The sequence below is a fragment of the Ailuropoda melanoleuca genome, chromosome 9, assembly GCF_002007445.2.
Source record: "Ailuropoda melanoleuca isolate Jingjing chromosome 9, ASM200744v2, whole genome shotgun sequence".
In the NCBI taxonomy this organism is placed as follows: domain Eukaryota; kingdom Metazoa; phylum Chordata; class Mammalia; order Carnivora; family Ursidae; genus Ailuropoda; species Ailuropoda melanoleuca.
In genome coordinates, this window is record NC_048226.1 from 98,826,993 (window position 1) to 98,845,840 (window position 18,848).

Below are 18,848 nucleotides of genomic sequence, written 5' to 3' on the forward strand. Positions count from 1 at the left end.
AGAACTCTATGTTTTCAAGTTCTTTTAAATTACGGAAATGTTTCCATGCCTACCCCCCCTGCCCCTCCCCCGTCCATCCCCTTTGATGGTGGTTCCCTACCTGGTGTGGCTGGCCACTAGGTGGCGATGTCCTGCCTGTCAATGCTTGGTGGGCATTGAGTGCCCTTTGGGGGTGTTGGGGAGGGGACTCTGTTTCCTTCACTGTGAGCATTAGGGCAGCTCTTTAGCAAACAATAGAGTGGGCTGAAGCCCACCCCCACTCCTGGTTCCTTCCCCATCACCCGGGGGTATCCCTGCATCTGTGGGCTAACTTAATTGCTCCCTACAAAATTAAGCCTGCAGCAACGCAATCACTCAAAACCAGGGGCAGTATCCCTGCAGCCTGGGGCTGGTGCCAGAGGAGGAAGGCGACCCGCTCGCTCCTTGGCTTTTCATGAGATGTATCAGATAGACTCACCGCAGCCTGAGTTCTCACCTAAGCCACTGCAGGGACAAGATGCATCAAAACAGCTGTGCCCCACCCCCCGTCCCCAGCGTCCCTCAGTGGTTCAGAGGCTTTAAGGAAGCCACCCTTCAGAGTCCACTGTGGCAAAATGAATGGGGACACATCTGTGTGTCCCCCTGTGTTCTCAGGGCTGCTGGAGGCAGTGCCCGGTGCCTCAAAGGTGGGAGCCAGAATCCAGCACGTGGAAGCTGGCATTGTCACTGCTTTGGCTGTAAACCCAATTAGCCACCCTTTCCTGCCTCAAGAATCACAGTCCCCTTCCACACAGCCCCCAGCAAGCTCGTCAGTCTCCTGCATGGCTCCCTGTCACCTGGGGGTTAGTCCAAGCTCTGCACCATGCAGGGCATGCAGGATCCCCCTCAGAGCCTCAGTGCCCCCCTGCCTCCCCTTCCAGGAGACCCGCTCACTGATGCACATGCACTGCCTTGCCCCGGGCGCTCCCCCAGCCTCGCCTCCATTGCCTGGACTGTGCTCTTACCGGAGGCTGTGAGGCTTTCTCCCACACAGACTCCCCTCTGGGGTCCACTAGCTCCTGCCTCCCCACAGATAGTGACACATCCTCCTGGGGTCCCACAGCCACGCGCGTGTCTGTGTCCACATCTGCAGCCCCCACCGGTCTGCGGGGTGCACTGGGAGAGGGTCAACGAGGGACAGTGGTACTGTGTGCACGTGTGAACTCACTTCACCCTCAGAATGACCCTCCACACGTGGGAAACCAGCCACCCAGACGGGACATGGCCTGTCCAGAGTGGACAGCCAGCCCGCACCCTCCGGACGGCGCTGCGCGGCCCACACAGCAGCGGACTCTGACCATTGCTCCTCCTCGGCGCACGATGGCACAGCAACGCCCAGGGCTTGGTCGGGTTGGTGAACGAGCACACCAACTCCCGCCTCCTCCTGCAGATCAGCCAGCAGCCTTGGGGTGACGACAGCTGCTCCGGGGTCACTGGCTTCCTCACCTTGGGTACCACGTAGTGTTCTTGTGATTCATTAGTGCATTCGTTCATTCCAGGAACGAACCCTTCTAGGCACTGGAGGGTCGAGAGTGAACGAGTCACCCCCTTTGGCTGTGTGCTCCCACGGGAAGGGGGTCTTTACTGAGTCCCCCGGGCCTAACACAGGGCCTGGTGAGGCGGGGGGACTCACAAAATGTTTGCCGAAATGAATCAGATCTCTAAGGTAGTTCCCACGGAAACATTGACCATTCGTGGTCATGAAGACAAGAGCAACATGGCCTTTTAACCATATTCCCCGCAGGGCACACGTGGCACCGGAAACTGCTTTATGGCCAGGGAAGTGACAAGCCAAAAGGCAATGATAATTGTACCAAACACAACAGGTAGCATTTTCTCCATTCACTGCCCTGCAGGGCTGCATGCGGAGACTTCACAGACTCCACTTGTGTTCTCTGCAAAGGATGACTCTGCTTCCCCGGATGGATGCTGGTGGGGAGGGAGGGCCCCGCCATTGCAGCGACCAGCGCCCGACCCTGTTCGGCCAGTGCTGTGACTCTGAGCAAACAACCCACCCTTCGTGAGCTCTGATTCTTCATCCACTGAGAGCAAGAGGATCCCTCCCTCCGTAGAATGGCTGTATACGTTACGTGAGGAAATGCACAGCAGGCACAGAGAAATAACAGCCAGCAGCTAGCCAGGGTGCGACTTACTGGCTCAGAGAAAAAGAGCTTAATAAAAAATGAGCCATTTTATCCCCACTTTACCGATAAGAACACCAAGGTCCATAAAGTTTAAGTAACTTGTCTAAAGTTGCACGGTGAGTAGGTAAGCAATTCAAAGCCACATCTCCTTGGCTCTGATGTGACCGCTTTTGCAACATGTCTTGATTCCCCATCACTTCCGTGGTCCCCCAACATACCCACCACCGAGTGAGGTCTAAGAAGAAACAAGGAGCAGCCCCTGCCCGGCCCTGAGGAGCGAGCATAGCAGCAACCCGAGGCAGTGAGCTGGGCACTGTGCAGTCTGGCAGTGTGCGCCCTGTCTCCCTCCACTGCTCACTGGGTGCCCCAGCCAAGTGGGCCCAGGAAGCCAAAGTCTCAGTGGTTGTGGGGAGGCCAGAGGAGTCTACCCGACAAGCCCTCACCCTGCGGCTGGCCCAGAGCGCGGGCCGGGTCCATGCTGGCTGTCCTTGCTTGTGGAGGTGGGGTGCTCCGGTGGCAGCACCGCGGGCTAGCCCATCTTCCTGGGCTTCAGACGAGAAGCTTCTGGGAATTTGAGGGAAAGTGGCATAGCACCAGCAGAGAACCCACAGGACACCCCATCTCTGGCTGTTCATCACCCTGGGAGCGGCGGAAAGATGGTGGGTGTGGTGAGTAACAGCTACTAACAGCTGGCATTCTTGAAACTGCTAAAACTCATTTTTCCATAACTTACAGATGGCAACAGTGTCTCCTTGGGATGCTGGGCGGTGTCCAGGCTGGGAGGGATGGGGCGTGGTGGGCCAGTCCCAGAGGGCAGGCCAGCTCTGCACCACAGACCCGGGAGCCCTGAGCCAGGCACTCACAGAGTCCTCTTGTGAGCTCTCTCCTGGTCCCCTCACAACAGCCACGACACACAGGTGAGAAATCCGAGGCCCATCAAGATGCTGAATCGCACATCCAGGATCGCGCAGCTGATACGCAGAGGGCTGGAGCCCGGACTTGGACCTGCAAAGCCTGTGGGCTTTTCCAAGGCGTCGCTGCCCTGGGTGACTTCCTGGGCAGAAGGGGGAGCTGTGGTCCCTAGAGTCTTCAGCCTCCTGGTCAGCTTAGCCAGCCCCCTGGTGCACTGCCTTCACCGCCTCCGCCTCCGGGTTTAGGGAGTGGACGCTCCAAGCCCTGGCATCCAAGTCCTCCGTCAGCCTCCTGTTTCCCTTCCACGCTCTCTAAATGGACTTCTTGTGCCCCTCCTGTGTCCCCACCTTTATCAGGAGCAGTGCCTGTGATGCGACTCCTCGATGATCCCACCCTTTCTTCAGGGCTCACTTCAAAGGGCCCCTCCGCCCCAGACTTGCCCCCACCCCAGTGCCCAGCACCTGCTCTGCATTCCATCTTCTCAGCGGGCTGCCGTCTGTCCCTGGTAACACAGAGTTTCACTGACTTTATAACGTGCTCTAAAGCAGGGGTTCTCAGCCCTGGCTGCACAGTATACTCATCTGGGGACCTTCTTTTTTCTACGTTTTTTTCTTCTAGTTTTATTGAGATATAATATTATTGACATATAACATTATGTACGTTTAAGGGGCACAACATAATGATTTGATAAATGTATCTATTGTGAAATGATCCCCGCAATAACGTTTGTTAACACACCCATCATGTCCCTTAAACTTAAAATATTTTCCTTGTGATGAGGGCTTTTAAGATCTATACTTAGTCACTTTCAAATAGCACAGGGTTGTTAACCTTAGTCCCCACACTGCATGTTCTATTCCCAGAACTTACTCAACTTATAACTGGAAGTTCATACCTTTTGACCACCTTCACCCATCTCCCCGTCCTCTGGCAACCACCAATCTTCCCTCAGTGCCTAGGAGTTAGGTTTTTGTTTGTTTTACATTCACATGTAAGTGAGATCATCCGTTAACTTGTCTTTATTACAAGTAGCATGATGCCCTCAAGATTCATTCATGTTGTTGCAAATGGCAGGATTTCCTTCTTCTTACGGCTGAATAGTATTCCACTATAAACAGACACCATGTTTTCTTTATCCTTTCATCCGTAAGCAGACATCCAGGTTGTTCCCATGTCTTGGCTATTGTGAATAACGCCGCAGTGAACACAGGAATGCAGACATCTCTTCAAGATAGTGGTTCCATTTCCTTGATATATACTCAGTAGTGAAATTGTTGGAGCACAGGGTGGTCATATTTTTAAATGTCTGGGGAGCCTCCATCCTGTCTTCTGCAGTGACTGCTCCAGTTTCCATTCCCGCCAATGGTGCCCAAGATTTCCCTTTCCCCCACATCCTCGCCAGCACCTGACATCTCTCGTCTTTCCAATAACAGCCACTCTAACAGGCGTGAGGTGGTATCTCCCTGCAGTTTCGATCAAGCTGGGGAGTTTTCCGGAACACAAATGCCTGAGCTCCACTCCCCAATACTCTGTCTCACCCAGTTTAGATGGGACCCAGGCAAAGGTACATCTTAGAAGTCCCAAATGTGTTTCCCCTGTGCAGGGGGAGTTGAAAACACTGGTGTGAGAGATGGCGATGTCACTTCGCAATGTGACAGTCCTCTGAGTCCAGCTGAGACCAGTCCAGCACTGATGAGCTGCCAACCGGTTTCCATCTTGATTTGCCTCTCACTATATACAGATGACGTGAAGTACCCACCCAGACCATCCACGCAATGGGAGGGGAAAGTGTTCCAGACACTGCAGATCACAGCAGCATGCATTCGCCTAGTGTCTACTAAGCACGTTTGCTTCATAGATGCTCGATGAATTTTTGGAAGATGCACACTACTCCTTCCATCATCAGCATCATCACTCTGCTAGCCCCCTGCCCTGACGGAGGCCATCTGGGCACAGGTGCAAGGTCTCCATCGCCCTCCAGGAGAAGCACATGGCTGGTAGTCAATACATTTTGTTAAATGGAGGAGTAATAGACAAACATAGCATCAGCTCCAGGGACAGAGACCTGTGAACCTGTTTATTTTTTCCAAAACATCTCGCAGAGAGCCAGACATACAAGAGGGTTTTAGTGGACACTTAATAACAAAGAATAACAAAGAATGGCAGAGTATCTCTTCAGTTTCAGGTCTAGCTTACACACGCTGTGCTTTCATCTCTGATTTCTACATCCAGCCGGGACCTGTGTTGGTCCTGTATCACACAACTGCCTTTTGGGCCCGCAGGGCTGGTTTTCTAATTACCTGTAGCTCTGAGCACAGCTGAGACAGCGTTTCCTCAACAGCAAGGGACTCTAGGAAGAAAAAAAAGATGCACAATAGAATGGACACATGCTGAAATGTTGTGGTTGCCAAGTGCATAAAAAAGCGTATGCTTAAGTTGGCATTAAAGTAACAGAAAGAAACACAACTCCCAAGGACTCTCCTTTCTATTCTAACTTCCTAAGGGGTCATAATTGCAAAAAAAGTGAAGCCTCATCAGGAACCATGTGACCCCACACTAGACAAAGGTCAATGTCATCTCATGGGTGCTTTTCTGAGGAACAGAAGGCCTCCACGTTCACACAGCACTTTGTGTGGTTCAAAGGGGTCCCATATTCTTTTGGGCTTTTGCAGGTATGTGCACGCGGGCGTGTACACACCTGCACATACGTGTGTGACACGTGTGGGACATGGATTTGGAGCTCCATCACACAGGTGAACGCAGGGAAGCACAGAGAAGTGAAGTGGCAAAGCTGAGCCCAGCTCCACCGACCGCAACACTCACAACCATCCCAACCCACAGAGGAGCCCGTGCTCTCGGCTCCCACCGGCAGGAACCTCCGGCCTCTGGCCATCTGGGATTCAACGTTCGCAGTTCTGCCTGTCTTTGAACTCTCCCCCAGTCCCATGGTAGTACGGCCAGTGGTTTGCACTTGGCCATGGCATGGTTCTACTTAAAACAATGCTGCCCAGGTGAGTGGGAGCAGTCCCTCAGCATCTCCAGATCCGCACCGATGGCCTGAGGAGCCCATGACGGCCCCCCAGCACCTTCGTCAGCTCTCTGAGTCCCACCAGGCACAGTGGACTTCTGTCATACTGATCGTGGCTCTGTTCATGGCTTCTGGCACATATTAGATGCTGCGTAAAAGTATGATCATAAATGAATGAGCAAATACATTCAGTGCCTTTGGGTGAAAAGAAGCTAAAGCCAGAAGTCAACTAACACTGCGCAGTCTCCATTTTCCCCGAGCAATGTAAACGGGCTCTGACTCCGTGCGTGTCTTTTTTGTGTGCATAACATGTGAACCTGAAAAAAAAATGCAGCTTCCCTATTGCATGATTCAAAGAGTAGAGCCTGAGTTGTCCGGGTGTCAGAGCTGATGAGGCCAGATGGGAAGACGGCAGGACAATTCATCGACAGCATTGCACCTACTCCTTCACCCTACCTGCCAGGCGCTGTGCACGAGGGACCTGAGGGGGCTCTGCTCACAAAGACCCCACATCTAGCGAGGAAGAGAAACATGCAAATAAATCATTGTCATGTGGTGTGTCCAGTGCAGGAATGGACATCGTACGAGGCCCTAAATCCTCCCAAAGCCATGACTGTCCCAGTAGGTGAGGTCTGGGGGTGTGGGTGGGGAAGCTGAGGTACCCCAGCAGGACTGTGCTTAAGCCTGAACCAGGCTAAGGACCTGGCCTCGGTTCTGGAAGCAAAGGGGCCCCTGTAGAAGGCTGTGAGCAGAATAATACTGTGTCACCTGCTGTAAATGAGTGGGATGACATAAGGGACGCTACCCCAAGAGTCAGTGCAGGAGCTCTGTGCTCTTGTCTTGGTTCTGCCATGCATTGCTGTGCGACCCTGAGCAGTCACTGCCCTCTCTGAGCTTCAGTTCCAACACCAGTCAGCAAAGAGGGATTCAGGCCCAATGATCTCCATGATGTCTGATGACGTATACAAAGCAATTCATCCCCAGAAAACCAGAGATGATGGCTGTTGAGAGGTTTCTATAATCATGCAGATTACAATCTATCTATCTACCTATCTACCTATAATACGTATAAAAGATAAATACAAGTATATATTTATGTATATATGTGTATATATATATTCTTTTGGGGGTTGTTTTCCACTCTTGTCAGTTGCAATCCTGTAACTACTTTCCCTTCGCAAGCAACTTGACATTGTGTACAACAGTGGCAGACGCGTAGCAGGTGTTCAGTAAATGCCTGCTGGGTGAATGAACGCATGAGTGTATGGGCCTCGGGGTGCCCCTGCCTTTTCTTGCCGTATATGCATGCCCGAAACTCTCTCGTGCTAGAACGAGGTAACGCACAGAAAACATACCTGGATGGCACCTGTCACTGTGACGCGGACGGAATCGCAAGCTTTCTCAAGCCTGGCCCCCAATGGGGCAGTTGGGCTGCTGGCTTGAGGCGTTCCCCCGGGCCCAGTCCCTTACCTAGCTCCATGTGCGGCAGCTCCGGGATGTCCGTCATGATGCCCAGGAAGTAGGCGCGGAGTCCCCGGTAGGCGTGTAGGAGCAGGAAACACAGCTCCCGGTGCCACCGGTGTGCGTGCTGCATGCAGGTCTCGGACGGCACGTAGAAGCTCCCCTGTGGGTGGGACAGACACAGACGCTGAGGGCCACCCCACAGCCGGCTCAGGGAAGAGCTGCGCAGGGGTTCGCTATCCCGGGGAAGAGTTTCAGTCCCTCCCCCACCTCTCCGTGTGGGAGAAACACCACAACCTGCCGAGCCTCTATCTTACGTGTTCACATTAAAATAATAACAATAGCAATATTGGATTAATAATAACAACGAGGAGGAGGAGGATGGCACCGACCTGGAAGGTCTGGGACAACCTCAGGGGACCCACTCGCAAGCCCTCATTCCCTGGACGCTGCACGGCGCACCATAGAAGATGGGGACGGGCAGGAGGGTCTCCTTTCGCAGGGAGAGGAGGAGTTTGTAGAGACCCTCGTGGGAGGTGGGTGAGTGGGACGTAATGCCGAGAGGGGGGAGGACGCGCTGCTGGAAGATGTAAGTTAGATACTCAGGGCCGGCAGTGCCTTCGGTGAGAGACTGGGCACGAGGCGACAGCGTCAGGTGCTCTGGATGCTGTCATTTGCTTGCAGACGTCGCTCATTAAGTGGGTACAATGACCCAAACGTTGTTTGGCGATGAGGAAAAGGCGGACAAGCCCACCGTGCACCTGGAGACCTAGACACGGTGGGAGGAAGACACGATGTCTTGGGGTGAATTTCAGGAGGGACTGGTTTTGGGGGCAGAGAAAGGAAGCCCGCAGGGAGGGGCCTGGGCAGCAGAGGAGGGTGCCGGTACCGGGCTGGAGAATTCCATGTATGTGAGACCTGCCTGTCCATCTACTGTTCGTGCAGCCGTGAGGGGAGGAAGCAACTGGCTCTTCACGATCCCGCACTGCTCTGCCTGTCCGGCTGTAGGAACCGCCACATGGGGAGCTGGTAGAATTTCTTGCTCTGGGTCTCGTGAGCTGGTGATGCGGCGGTCTCCTGCCTCATTGGTGCCCTTACTTGTTGCCATTGGAGAGGACTGAGTTGGTCCATGGGGGCAGGACAGGTCTGATAGGGGTCAGTGGCCATCTGCACGTCATCTGCAGTCCCAATGGTGCCATAAGGGCAGACGATCATGGGCGTGTTGTACTCGAGCTAATCATGGCGTCATGATGGGTGGGTCACCCAGGGTGCTACACATCGGGAAAGCGGGATGCGGGTGTCACCTGGCTCTGAGACGGTCATGAGTCAGGTCCCTAGGAAGAAGCCTCGGAGACAGAGTCGTGCCTGCAGGAGATGGTGGGTGTGCTGTCGGGAGCAAGTCTGTGGGAGAGTCAGATGGGCAGAGGGAGGAGCGACACTGCATGGTCCTGCACCCCAACAGAGACCCTGGTCCGTCCCACGGGGAGCTCTGGAGCCACAGGGCCGGGTGGCCTTGCAGGCGAGGCCAGGTCTCTGCACCCAAGCACTGACCGTTACTGAGGGTGGGTTATACCCGGAGGAGGCGTGACCTGGGCCAGCAGCGCTCTCAGAGCAATCTCCAGAAAGAGGCTTAGCCGATTGCTGTTGGCTACCAACATCCTTGGCAGTGTGAAGGAATGACTGACTCGGGCCAGAGAAGGGGATAAGGGCCGTGCACCACCGCATCCCCTGGATCAGACCCTCTGCTCCCCGGGGACGCCACTGAAACCTGCATTGCGAGGCCACCAGGTCCCTTTTGATTTGAACTTATGAGAGACATTCAGTGAGGTCTGCAATCAAAAGACTTTTCCATTTCATAAGCAGAAAATTCAATCAGCTAGGCACTCAAGGTAATCCATTTATTCCCATTTCTTATCCTTCCTTGTATGTTAGGAACAGAAGTCAGCACAGTTGTAGAAAGACGAGCAGAGCTTACGCATTGCAGGGTGTGTGGGGGACTCCCCGACCTACGGAGAGAGAAGGAACCCACTGTTCATGAAGCATCTACGTGCTCCCATTACCTTGATGTCACTGGGTGTTCAACAAACAGCACACAGAGCAGATGCTGTAGTTCTGACTATCAAAATGAAAATAGGCATATGGTAAAAATCTCAATATTGCCAAAGGAAACACAATACAAAGTGCCTCATTTCCCAGATCCAATAATTTCTTGTGGATCCTTCTAGAATACGGCCATATGCATGTGTGCATATATGTTTTATGTGCATTTAATACATGAATACGTGTCCTGGACACACACACAGACACACTCACAAGTTGGAAAACGCTCTGGACGGTTCTTTGTTCCCTGCTTTTATCACTTAATCATATCTCAAAATTTCTTTCTGATTAGATCAAATAATATGTGGCAGGAACTCCAATTTCTGTTTCATAGATCAAAAGGCTGTGGGTTGGGGCGCCTGGGTGGCACAGCAGTTAAGCGTCTGCCTTCGGCTCAGGGCGTGATCCCGGCATTGTGGGATCGAGCCCCACATCAGGCTCCTCCTCTATGAGCCTGCTTCTTCCTCTCCCACTCCCCCTGCTTGTGTTCCCTCTCTCGCTGGCTGTCTCTATCTCTGTCAAATAAATAAATAAAATCTTTAAAAAAAAAAAGGCTGTGGGTCAAAGAATCGAATGACTTGTACAAGGTCACCCTGCTGTGCCCGCAGAAGAAGTCATTCTCCAGTTCAGGTGCTAAACGGGGGCAGTCCCTCCCAGTGCGCACAGGGGCCCTGGAGACCATGCCTGGCGGAGGACAGATGTTGCAGCAGGCCGGCCTGCCTTGACTGAGGCATTAATCTGAATCGTGCGATGCCTAAGCAGAAATGAAAGCAGACAGGGGATTAACACAGGCATCAGACCCAGGAGCTCAGAGCCCCCAATCTGATTGCTTCAAGCAGCCCTGAGCGTCCCGTTTCCAGGCCCTGCCACCTGCTCGCAACTGAATTTTCTTGTCACCAATGCCTCCGATGGAAAATGCTTCAGGACCTATTGAAGGCAAGGGATCTCTGAAGTCTGATATGAACTTTGACTTTTTAAAACCAGATGTGATGAGCCCTGGGTGTTACACGTGACTGAGAAATTACTGAACACTGCATCTGAAACTTATGATATACTCTAAGTTGGCTAGTTGAACTCAAATAAAACAATAAAAAAATAAAACTAGATACCAATATCCTATGGATTTTTGTCAAGAGACACATAAGTAATCTCAGGGGAATCTTCATAAAGCTGATTCAATATGCCTATTGAGGTCATAGGAAGTGAAAATGGTAACCCACAGAGAAATCCTAAAAAAAAGATGCATGACTTGAGATCATTATCAACAAAACAAATCGTGATCCCTATTAAAGAGTCAATAGCATTAAGTTTCTGAAAGTGAGCGAGCTGCTGCAGAATCCCCTTGGCCCTCCCCCCCTCCCCGACCCCGGGCCTGCGGAGCCGGCGTGGAAGAGCCCACACACCTCCACGGGCCTTGCACGGAGTGGGTAGAAAAGTACAATTTCCCTGCACCCAGAAAGGAGGCCCGAGCACCGCCCTTCCCCCCAGGCTGGAATGGCAGCCCTCAAAGACACCCAGGCCTCACACATGCTCTTGAACTCACAGTACGAGGCCCCAGGCGGGGCCCAGCCCACAACAGGCACACAGGGGATATAAGGAGGGTGACTGCTAACCAAGCAGGACTATTCCGGTAGAAGGCAGACTTGGGCGACAGCCCAGGGTATGGTCAGTGGGCGCGACCAGATACACCCATCGGGGCCTCCAGGATCGTGTCTACGGATTATGCGGCTCAAACATCAACAGTGATCCACTCAGAAACCTGAACAAAATGGATTGTAACGCCGCTTGAAGCTCCTTGGGAGCTCTGCTGGGACATGGCTTGATGAGAACCCAGAATCCGGAGGCTAATAGGATCAGCCACTCACTAACGGTGTGCCTGGGCTAGCCCCCCATCCTCTGGAGGGTCCGTTTCCGACGGGAAGTGGGGAGAGCAATAAAGCCAAAGTGCCCACGGAGCGTCTGGGTTATAGTCAGCACTTACTGGGTGTTAGGAAGGTTGCCTTTTACTCCATTCATTACCTAACAGAGAACACAAGCTTGCCCTCAACTCTGACCTTCCTGTAAATGAAGGTCACATCAGGTCACATCTACATCTGCAGATTAACTCCCGCCCAGGGCTCTAGATCTCTGTTCCGGAGTGCTGGCTGGGCAGCTGCCTGTTGTCCAAGAGGCATCTTAAAAGGAGCTAATTGCTGTCGCCCTGACCCAATCCTTCTCTTCCCTCTGGTCATCCCTAGTGGACCCATTTGGCCCCACATCCATGACAGCTGTGACACTCTCCCAGTCTCCAGATTTCTTTCTCACCTCAGAATCTCTAAGAAAGTCTTGAAGGCTCTGCCTCTAGCATGCTCTTGCTTCTGCCCTAGTTTGAGTCTGTATTGCTTACTTTAATTATTAAAGCATCCTTCTAAAGGGTCTCACCAGGCTGGTCTTACCTTCCATGCGTAGACCTAGCGTGTGCAAGTTAGTTTATAGCGTTGCCCGCTGTCTACAAGATGAAGTTCGAATTCCTGAGCATGGCATTCAAAGCCTGGCGTCCCCACATTTCCAGTCCTCAGCTCCCTCTAGCTCCACAAACAAATTCCAGCTGCTTTTCTCCATTAAAGGACCTGTCCCTGGCTGCCTGAAACTAGCCATCAAGACGTCCTCTCCTCTGTGAAGCTTCTCCATCCTCCCCCTCCTCCTACGTCCTGCACGCACATCCTCAGGCCACCATGATCTCTCCAACCTCCCTGAACACTCTGAGGCTAGAGTAGAAGCAATCTGTCATTTCTCCTTGAACTGAAACAGCACATAGAAATTCACGATTGAAGAAAGAATCAATGAATGAATGAGCTGTAGCATCCGCTGGGGGGTCTTTCGGACACAAGACGACACGGGCCTGGATGGAAGATCCAAATCACTGTCACCTCCCCCTTCTTAGAACCGTGGGTTTTCATATAATGTGGGCACTGGGATTGGGACTGGGATTTGCTACATACCACAAAATCGTGCTACAGAAAGTTACGCTCTATATAAACACATTTATGTTTTATGTGAGATACACACACAATCTGATATTTATCTGGCACATGATAAGCACTGATAACTTTTCATTTAATACAAACACCCCTGTGAAAGTTAAGACACATTTTCGTACAGAAATATCAGTACATCTTCGGCGTTACAATTGTGGGAGAACGCATAAATGGAATTGGGTTTTAATATTCTGGAGGTTTATTTGAAATACGAATGCGAGCTCTATCAGACCTCGCCATCTAGACTCCTATTAATAGTAGCCACTGTTCAGTACATACCTGCTGTGTGCCTGGATCCCTCCTCTCGGTAATTCAGGGGGGTTTTCATTACTATTTTATTTTTAATCAATGAGGAAACTATGATAGCTTTAATAAGCAGCTGACGTTATTATTTGACCCTTTTCCACGCCAGGCATTGTTTCAGTGCTCTACGTGTGTTAACCATTTAATTCTTATGCCAACCCTCTAAATAAGTACAATTGTGCCCCCCCATTTTGTAGCCTGGGAGACTGAACCCCAGAGTGGTGACTGGTCTGCAGGTCTGATGGCAAACGGTGGATCAGCAGTTTAGACACAGGCTGGGAGGGAAGCCTCACGCGCTGAGCTTACTCTGGGAACGGAGCTGGAGGGGCTTTACATAGTATTAGCCTGTGTTTCCACATCCAGGACCAGAAGAGTGGAGCCTCTAACCCCAGTTAGGGCCCAGGTTAACAAAGGAACCTCAGTCTGTACATTCCAAAGGGAACCGAAACCCCCTTGGGCGAGCCTTCACTTTGCAACTAGCTAGCTGGGATCCGGGAAAACAGTTTCATCTTTCTGTTCTTTCATCTGGTTGACCCCAGCCCACTGCCATCCCGGGGACAGCGCCTGATTTTGTGCCCGCACACACGGGGCTGCGGCGGCCAGCTGTGGGCGGGACACCAAGTGTCTCTCCCCAAAAATAGCTGAACTATAGAAATCACAGATGATTTCACATCAATACGACTTGATCTAAGTTGCCCCAACTGTCCTCTTCCTGGCAGCCTGCACGGTTCCTGGAGCAGGAGAGAAGGGAGCAGGTGAGCATGGGGGTTGGCGAGGGGGTGGAGGCTACATTCCCTGGTCTAGGTTACATTCCCATCTGGCCACGTCTCCATTCTACTTCACGTGCCCGCTGCCTGCCCTCTACCCGCGGGTCGCTCCAGCACCAAAGGGTCCACAAGTGACCGCCGAGTGACCACAGAGAGATCTCTGTGCGGCTCTGGTTTGGTGTTTCTTTCCCTCCGTAAGTTTGCTGTCCCCGCTGCTCCCCTCCTGGGAATCGGGGACAGAATAGAATTCATCTACTCCCAGCTACCTTCACATAGGGGGCAATGCATCCATGCGGGGGACTGAAGCAACAGTTAGAAGAGAGGAAGCACCCCCATCGTGAGACTGAGTAGCGGCCAGAGCTCTCTGAAGGGCCATCATGGGGAGCGGTCGCCCAGGGTCCCAGCGAGGGGGTCTAGAGACGTGTGTGTGCGTGACAACCTTGCTGCTTCCCTCTTGCTGTCTTAAGCGTGCAGGGACGCCCATTAGCATGACACCCCGGCTCCTCTCTGCCCATTTGCTGGGCACCTGGTGAGTCGGGGATAAAAAACTGGGTTGTTTCTTGTCTTTTCTCTTGATAGCAAGTCCTCCCTGGGAGGCACCTGTCTCCGTCCCCTTGGCCCTGGGGGAGGCCTGGCAGAGGCGCTCAGCAGGGAGGCCTGCATCTATCCAGCACTGAGGAGGTAAGTAGTTCCCTTCGGAGTTCGAGATCCAGGAGCCCCCGTGATCAAAGATGTAAGCTAAGCGATCTCCTCTTCGTTTGATCTCCAGTTTGTCTGTCTTACTTTCCGATTGGTTCAGTGCTCAGGTGGAGAGAAAGCATCACGTTTCTGTCCCCCTCACCTCCGACGGCAGATCTGATCTCTGAGGATGGAGTCCCGGAGCTCGCCCTGTCCCGCTGTGGACATCGCACCGCCTGGTGCTCAGGGCCGGAGCGAGCCCACAAGGAGAGCTGCTCGGTGTTGGGCACAGGGCTTCAGAAGGCCAGTGGCCATTGTTTTAATTCCTGATTCCTAAATATTATTTTCTCTCTTGTGTTTAAACAGCAATTTTTAAAAGATACCATTTTGATTCAGCTTGTGCCAACATCACCTTGACGTATATTTTTTTTTACTTGTAATTTGTGGGGGGCAAAGCAACAGAATCCCATACACATTCGGTGCACTTGGAATTACAGGAATGACCTGGGGCCCCCGGGTCATGTCTGACCTTTGTTACTCCCCCAGCTCTAACACCTTGTGCAGGGACTTAGCTGTCCTCACGGGGCAAGAGTGAGGGTGAAGGGGGGTAATTTTCGACCTTCCACAGAGCACAACAGACATGCAGCCTTAGTCTTGCAGTTATTACAGGTAAGAATTTCCTAAGAATCCTTCTGCTGATGTACCTCATGGCATTTCCTTTGGTAAATTGGTCAATTCCTGTATTACCGAGAGATTTTAGAACTGTGTAGAACTTTAAAATGTAATAATTCATTAGTAATTAAATAAGTTGATATATTGACCCTGAATAAGTCATCACCATCTTCTAAGTTACCTTAATGCCTATGATGTGTTTCGGGTGAATGCATATATATTGCTGCTATTGATTAATCTGACTTCAGAGAACTATATTTTCACATGATAAGTATTATGTTTGAGAGTCTCATTGGGTTTCTTTTATTTTTTTTAAAGATTTTATTTTTATTTATTCGACAGAGATAGAGACAGCCAGCGAGAGAGGGAACACAAGCAGGGGGAGTGGGAGAGGAAGAAGCAGGCTCACAGCAGAAGAGCCTGATGTGGGGCTCGATCCCATAACGCCGGGATCACGGCCTGAGCCGAAGGCAGACGCTTAACCGCTGTGCCACCCAGGCGCCCCATCTCATTGGGTTTCTTTATATTCTTCACCTAGTCAGTGGGGTCAGCCCAACTCCATGAATCATCATCATTCCAGTTACTCTGTATTTGGTGCTTCCTGGGTGCCCGTCCCTGAGCTATAAACATTTGAACTCCAAGGACGCCTGGGTGCCTCAGCCGGTTAAACGTCTGCCTTCAGCTTGGGTCATGATCCCAGATTCCTGAGATCAAGCCCTATGTCAGGATGCCCGCTCAGCAGGGAGTCTGCTTCTCCCCCTCCCTCTGCCCCTCCCCTGCTTCTACTCACTCTCTATCTCTCTCTGTCAAATGAATAAATAAAATCTTTGAAAACAAATACATTAAAAAAAAACAAAACATTTGAGCTCCAGAGATTAGCATGCACTGCCCCACCTTGGGAAACACATCCTCCAGTCAGAGGGACCAGGGACACAGACACATCATTGCAAGTAGGTGTCACACCAGGAGAAACCGTAGGATGCTGAATGTGTGGGCAGATGTGAGCAGAGAAGGCTTCCTAGAACAGGTGTTGCTGCAGCTGAATCTTGAGTTAGGCAGGCAGAAAAGGGATGAGAGAGGGCACGTCAAACATAGGAACCACCACAAACAAAGATACAGAGTGAACAAATAAATAAAGTGCAGGGAGCTAGAGTCTGTGCTATGCTGCTAAGGCACATGAGTCCAAGATAGAAAAGCAGGACATGGTGGGAGATGGACAGTTGGGATCTGGTCATGGAGGGTCAGGCATACCATGTCCATCAAAACGCAATTCTCAGGAACCCAGTGACGCATAAGAAAGGTGCAAAATGTGTGCCAGTGCGCTCATCAAAGGGGAAGGGGAAGGCATGTGCTGAGGCTCTCTTCCAGGATCCTGGCTTCTCCCTAGCTGCTGCTTCTGGTCCTCCAAACCTTCAGGGAAGTTGAAATCAAAATGTAAACTTATAAAAGTGGAATGAGCCCAGAGAGATTAAGTAAATAGCCAATGCCCCACAATTACTAAGAGACAAATCCAGGGTTCCAAAACAACATAGCCGTGCTCTCTCATCCCACAGGGCACTATTACAAATTCACCAGAATCAAAGTCTTCCCAACTGAGGGCAAGACAGTGAGAACAGGGATAATGGCCATCAGAACTGCTGGATTAATTATACATGTGTGTGGAGGGTCGACTGGTTTTTACTCCCATCCCCAAGAGGCCAGTTCCAAGACCATAAAATCCAACATATCTGCAGGATCAGCGAGCTGTCAGTCTCAGTGGGACATGACAACTATTGTAACTGTTTCTACTTTGGAAGCTGGAGTGGTTCACTATGTTCTCTTCAAGGTGTAAAATTCTATGCTTTTGTGATTTTAATTATGAAAGGTATTAAATTCCTTCCACTAACACCGGGACAGACACAGACTCAGCATCTGTAATTACTCTCCTACAGGGAGCTATAAGGTCTCTCCTGTGGATTTGGTCCTTGTCTCTCTTCCTGGTACATCTGGTGAGCTCTTCCTACATGGCTCATTTTGTAGGGAGCCTGGAAAGTAGACTAGACAAACCAGCACGGAACATGGATTCTAGATCTGATAGCAAACATACAAACGCCCATGTGTCTCCTCACAAGCCTCCTTACCTGAGACGCACAGAGCACCCAGACTCGTGTCCAGGAGTGAGGTGGGGGACACAACAGTGAGTGTCTGTCTCAAAGTTGGATGTTCGGTACAGGGCATGGCTATCGCTTGAATGGGGTGAGACTGATCCGCGAGCCCACACTCCTAACCACTGCCAACTCCTGCCTCCCTATAGAAGGGCCTTCTCTTGGTCCCTGCTGAAACAGATAAGTCTGTTCTGAGAGATTTTTAAGCCAAATGGGAGACCACTGTATCAATATTACCATATTAGAATGTTTACGTCTAGGGGTACCTGGGTGGCACAGCGGTTAAGCGTCTGCCTTCGGCTCAGGGCGTGATCCCGGCGTTATGGGATCCAGCCCCACATCAGGCTCCTCCGCTATGAGCCTGCTTCTTCCTCTCCCACTCCCCCTGCTTGTGTTCCCTCTCTCGCTGGCTGTCTCTATCTCTGTTGAATAAATAAATAAAATCTTAAAAAAAAAAAAAAAAGAATGTTTACGTCTATAGGAAACCAGCTCAAAGCAAGTATGGCTTTCATGGGAATGATCATGGCAATAGTAGAAACCAGAACAAGAGTATTTGCATGAGATATTGTAGTTTATCTAGAGCTTTTATTTTTTTATTTTTTTTAAAAGATTTTATTTATTTATTTGACAGAGATAGAGACAGCCAGCGAGAGAGGGAACACAAGCAGGGGGAATGGGAGAGGAAGAAGCAGGCTCATAGAGGAGGAGCCTGATGTGGGGCTCGATCCCATAACGCCGGGATCACACCCTGAGCTGAAGGCAGACGCTTAACCGCTGTGCCACCCAGGCACCCCTATCTAGAGCTTTTAAATCAACCCTGTAAGGTACAGCGCATCAGAAGCCTCGGTCTAGGGATGAGGAGGCAGACTGGTGGATCTGTCGGACATAGTGTCAGGAACGCAGTTTCCTATGAAAAACAAACTGAGGGCTTCAGAGGGGAGCGGGGTGGGGGATCGGGATAGGCCGGTGATGGGTATTAAGGAGGGCACGTATTGCATGGAGCACTGGCTGTTATACACAAGTAATGAATCATGGAAAACATTACATCAAAAACTAAGGATATACTGTATGGTGACTAACATAACATAATAAAAAATTATTATAAAATAAAATTAAAAAAAAAGAAATTGTCAAAATGAATAGACCAAAAGTAATCTGAACACAGTTGAAGTAAAAGTTGGATCACATCTCTGGCCATGTTGCAAGCAGTGCTGTGCAGCTTTATTGCTTGCATTTGCCTCAGGTTCAAGACGAAGCTATTCAACGTAAGGCCACCAACACCGTCGCAGTGACACTGCATTGCGACATTTCTTAATCGAGGCTGGGGCATCTGACTTGTCGTCCACGCTGGCCTGCATCTATTGAAGGCTTGTTACTTGGTGGTCCTCTGTCAGGTAAGGTGAGCACCTTCTATGGGGTACAGAGCCCACCGGGTATGTGTGATCCTTTCTGGACTCTTCTATAAAAAAGGCAATTACTGCCAAGCACTGTGGTGAGGACCAGCTAAGACAGGTCATGGAAGCAGTGTGCTCAGAAGAGCCCCTGACGAAGAACAGGCACCTGACAAGGAACAGATCACGGCATTCTGGGAACACACAAGAGGT

The 18,848-nt window shown here is 51.1% G+C and overlaps 1 protein-coding gene across 2 annotated transcripts in view; it reads right to left on the reverse strand.

Moving 5' to 3' along the window:
- The window catches only part of FAM135B (family with sequence similarity 135 member B), a 288,115-nt gene that overhangs the window by 35,226 nt on the left and 234,041 nt on the right, over nucleotides 1–18,848 (reverse strand). For both annotated transcript variants that reach the window (XM_034668650.1, XM_034668651.1), the window contains 2 exons: nucleotides 7,573–7,726; nucleotides 5,375–5,424 (listed from right to left, as the gene is read on the reverse strand). In XM_034668650.1, the coding sequence (XP_034524541.1) occupies nucleotides 5,375–5,424; nucleotides 7,573–7,726 (204 nt within the window). The remainder of the gene's footprint in view (nucleotides 1–5,374; nucleotides 5,425–7,572; nucleotides 7,727–18,848) is intronic.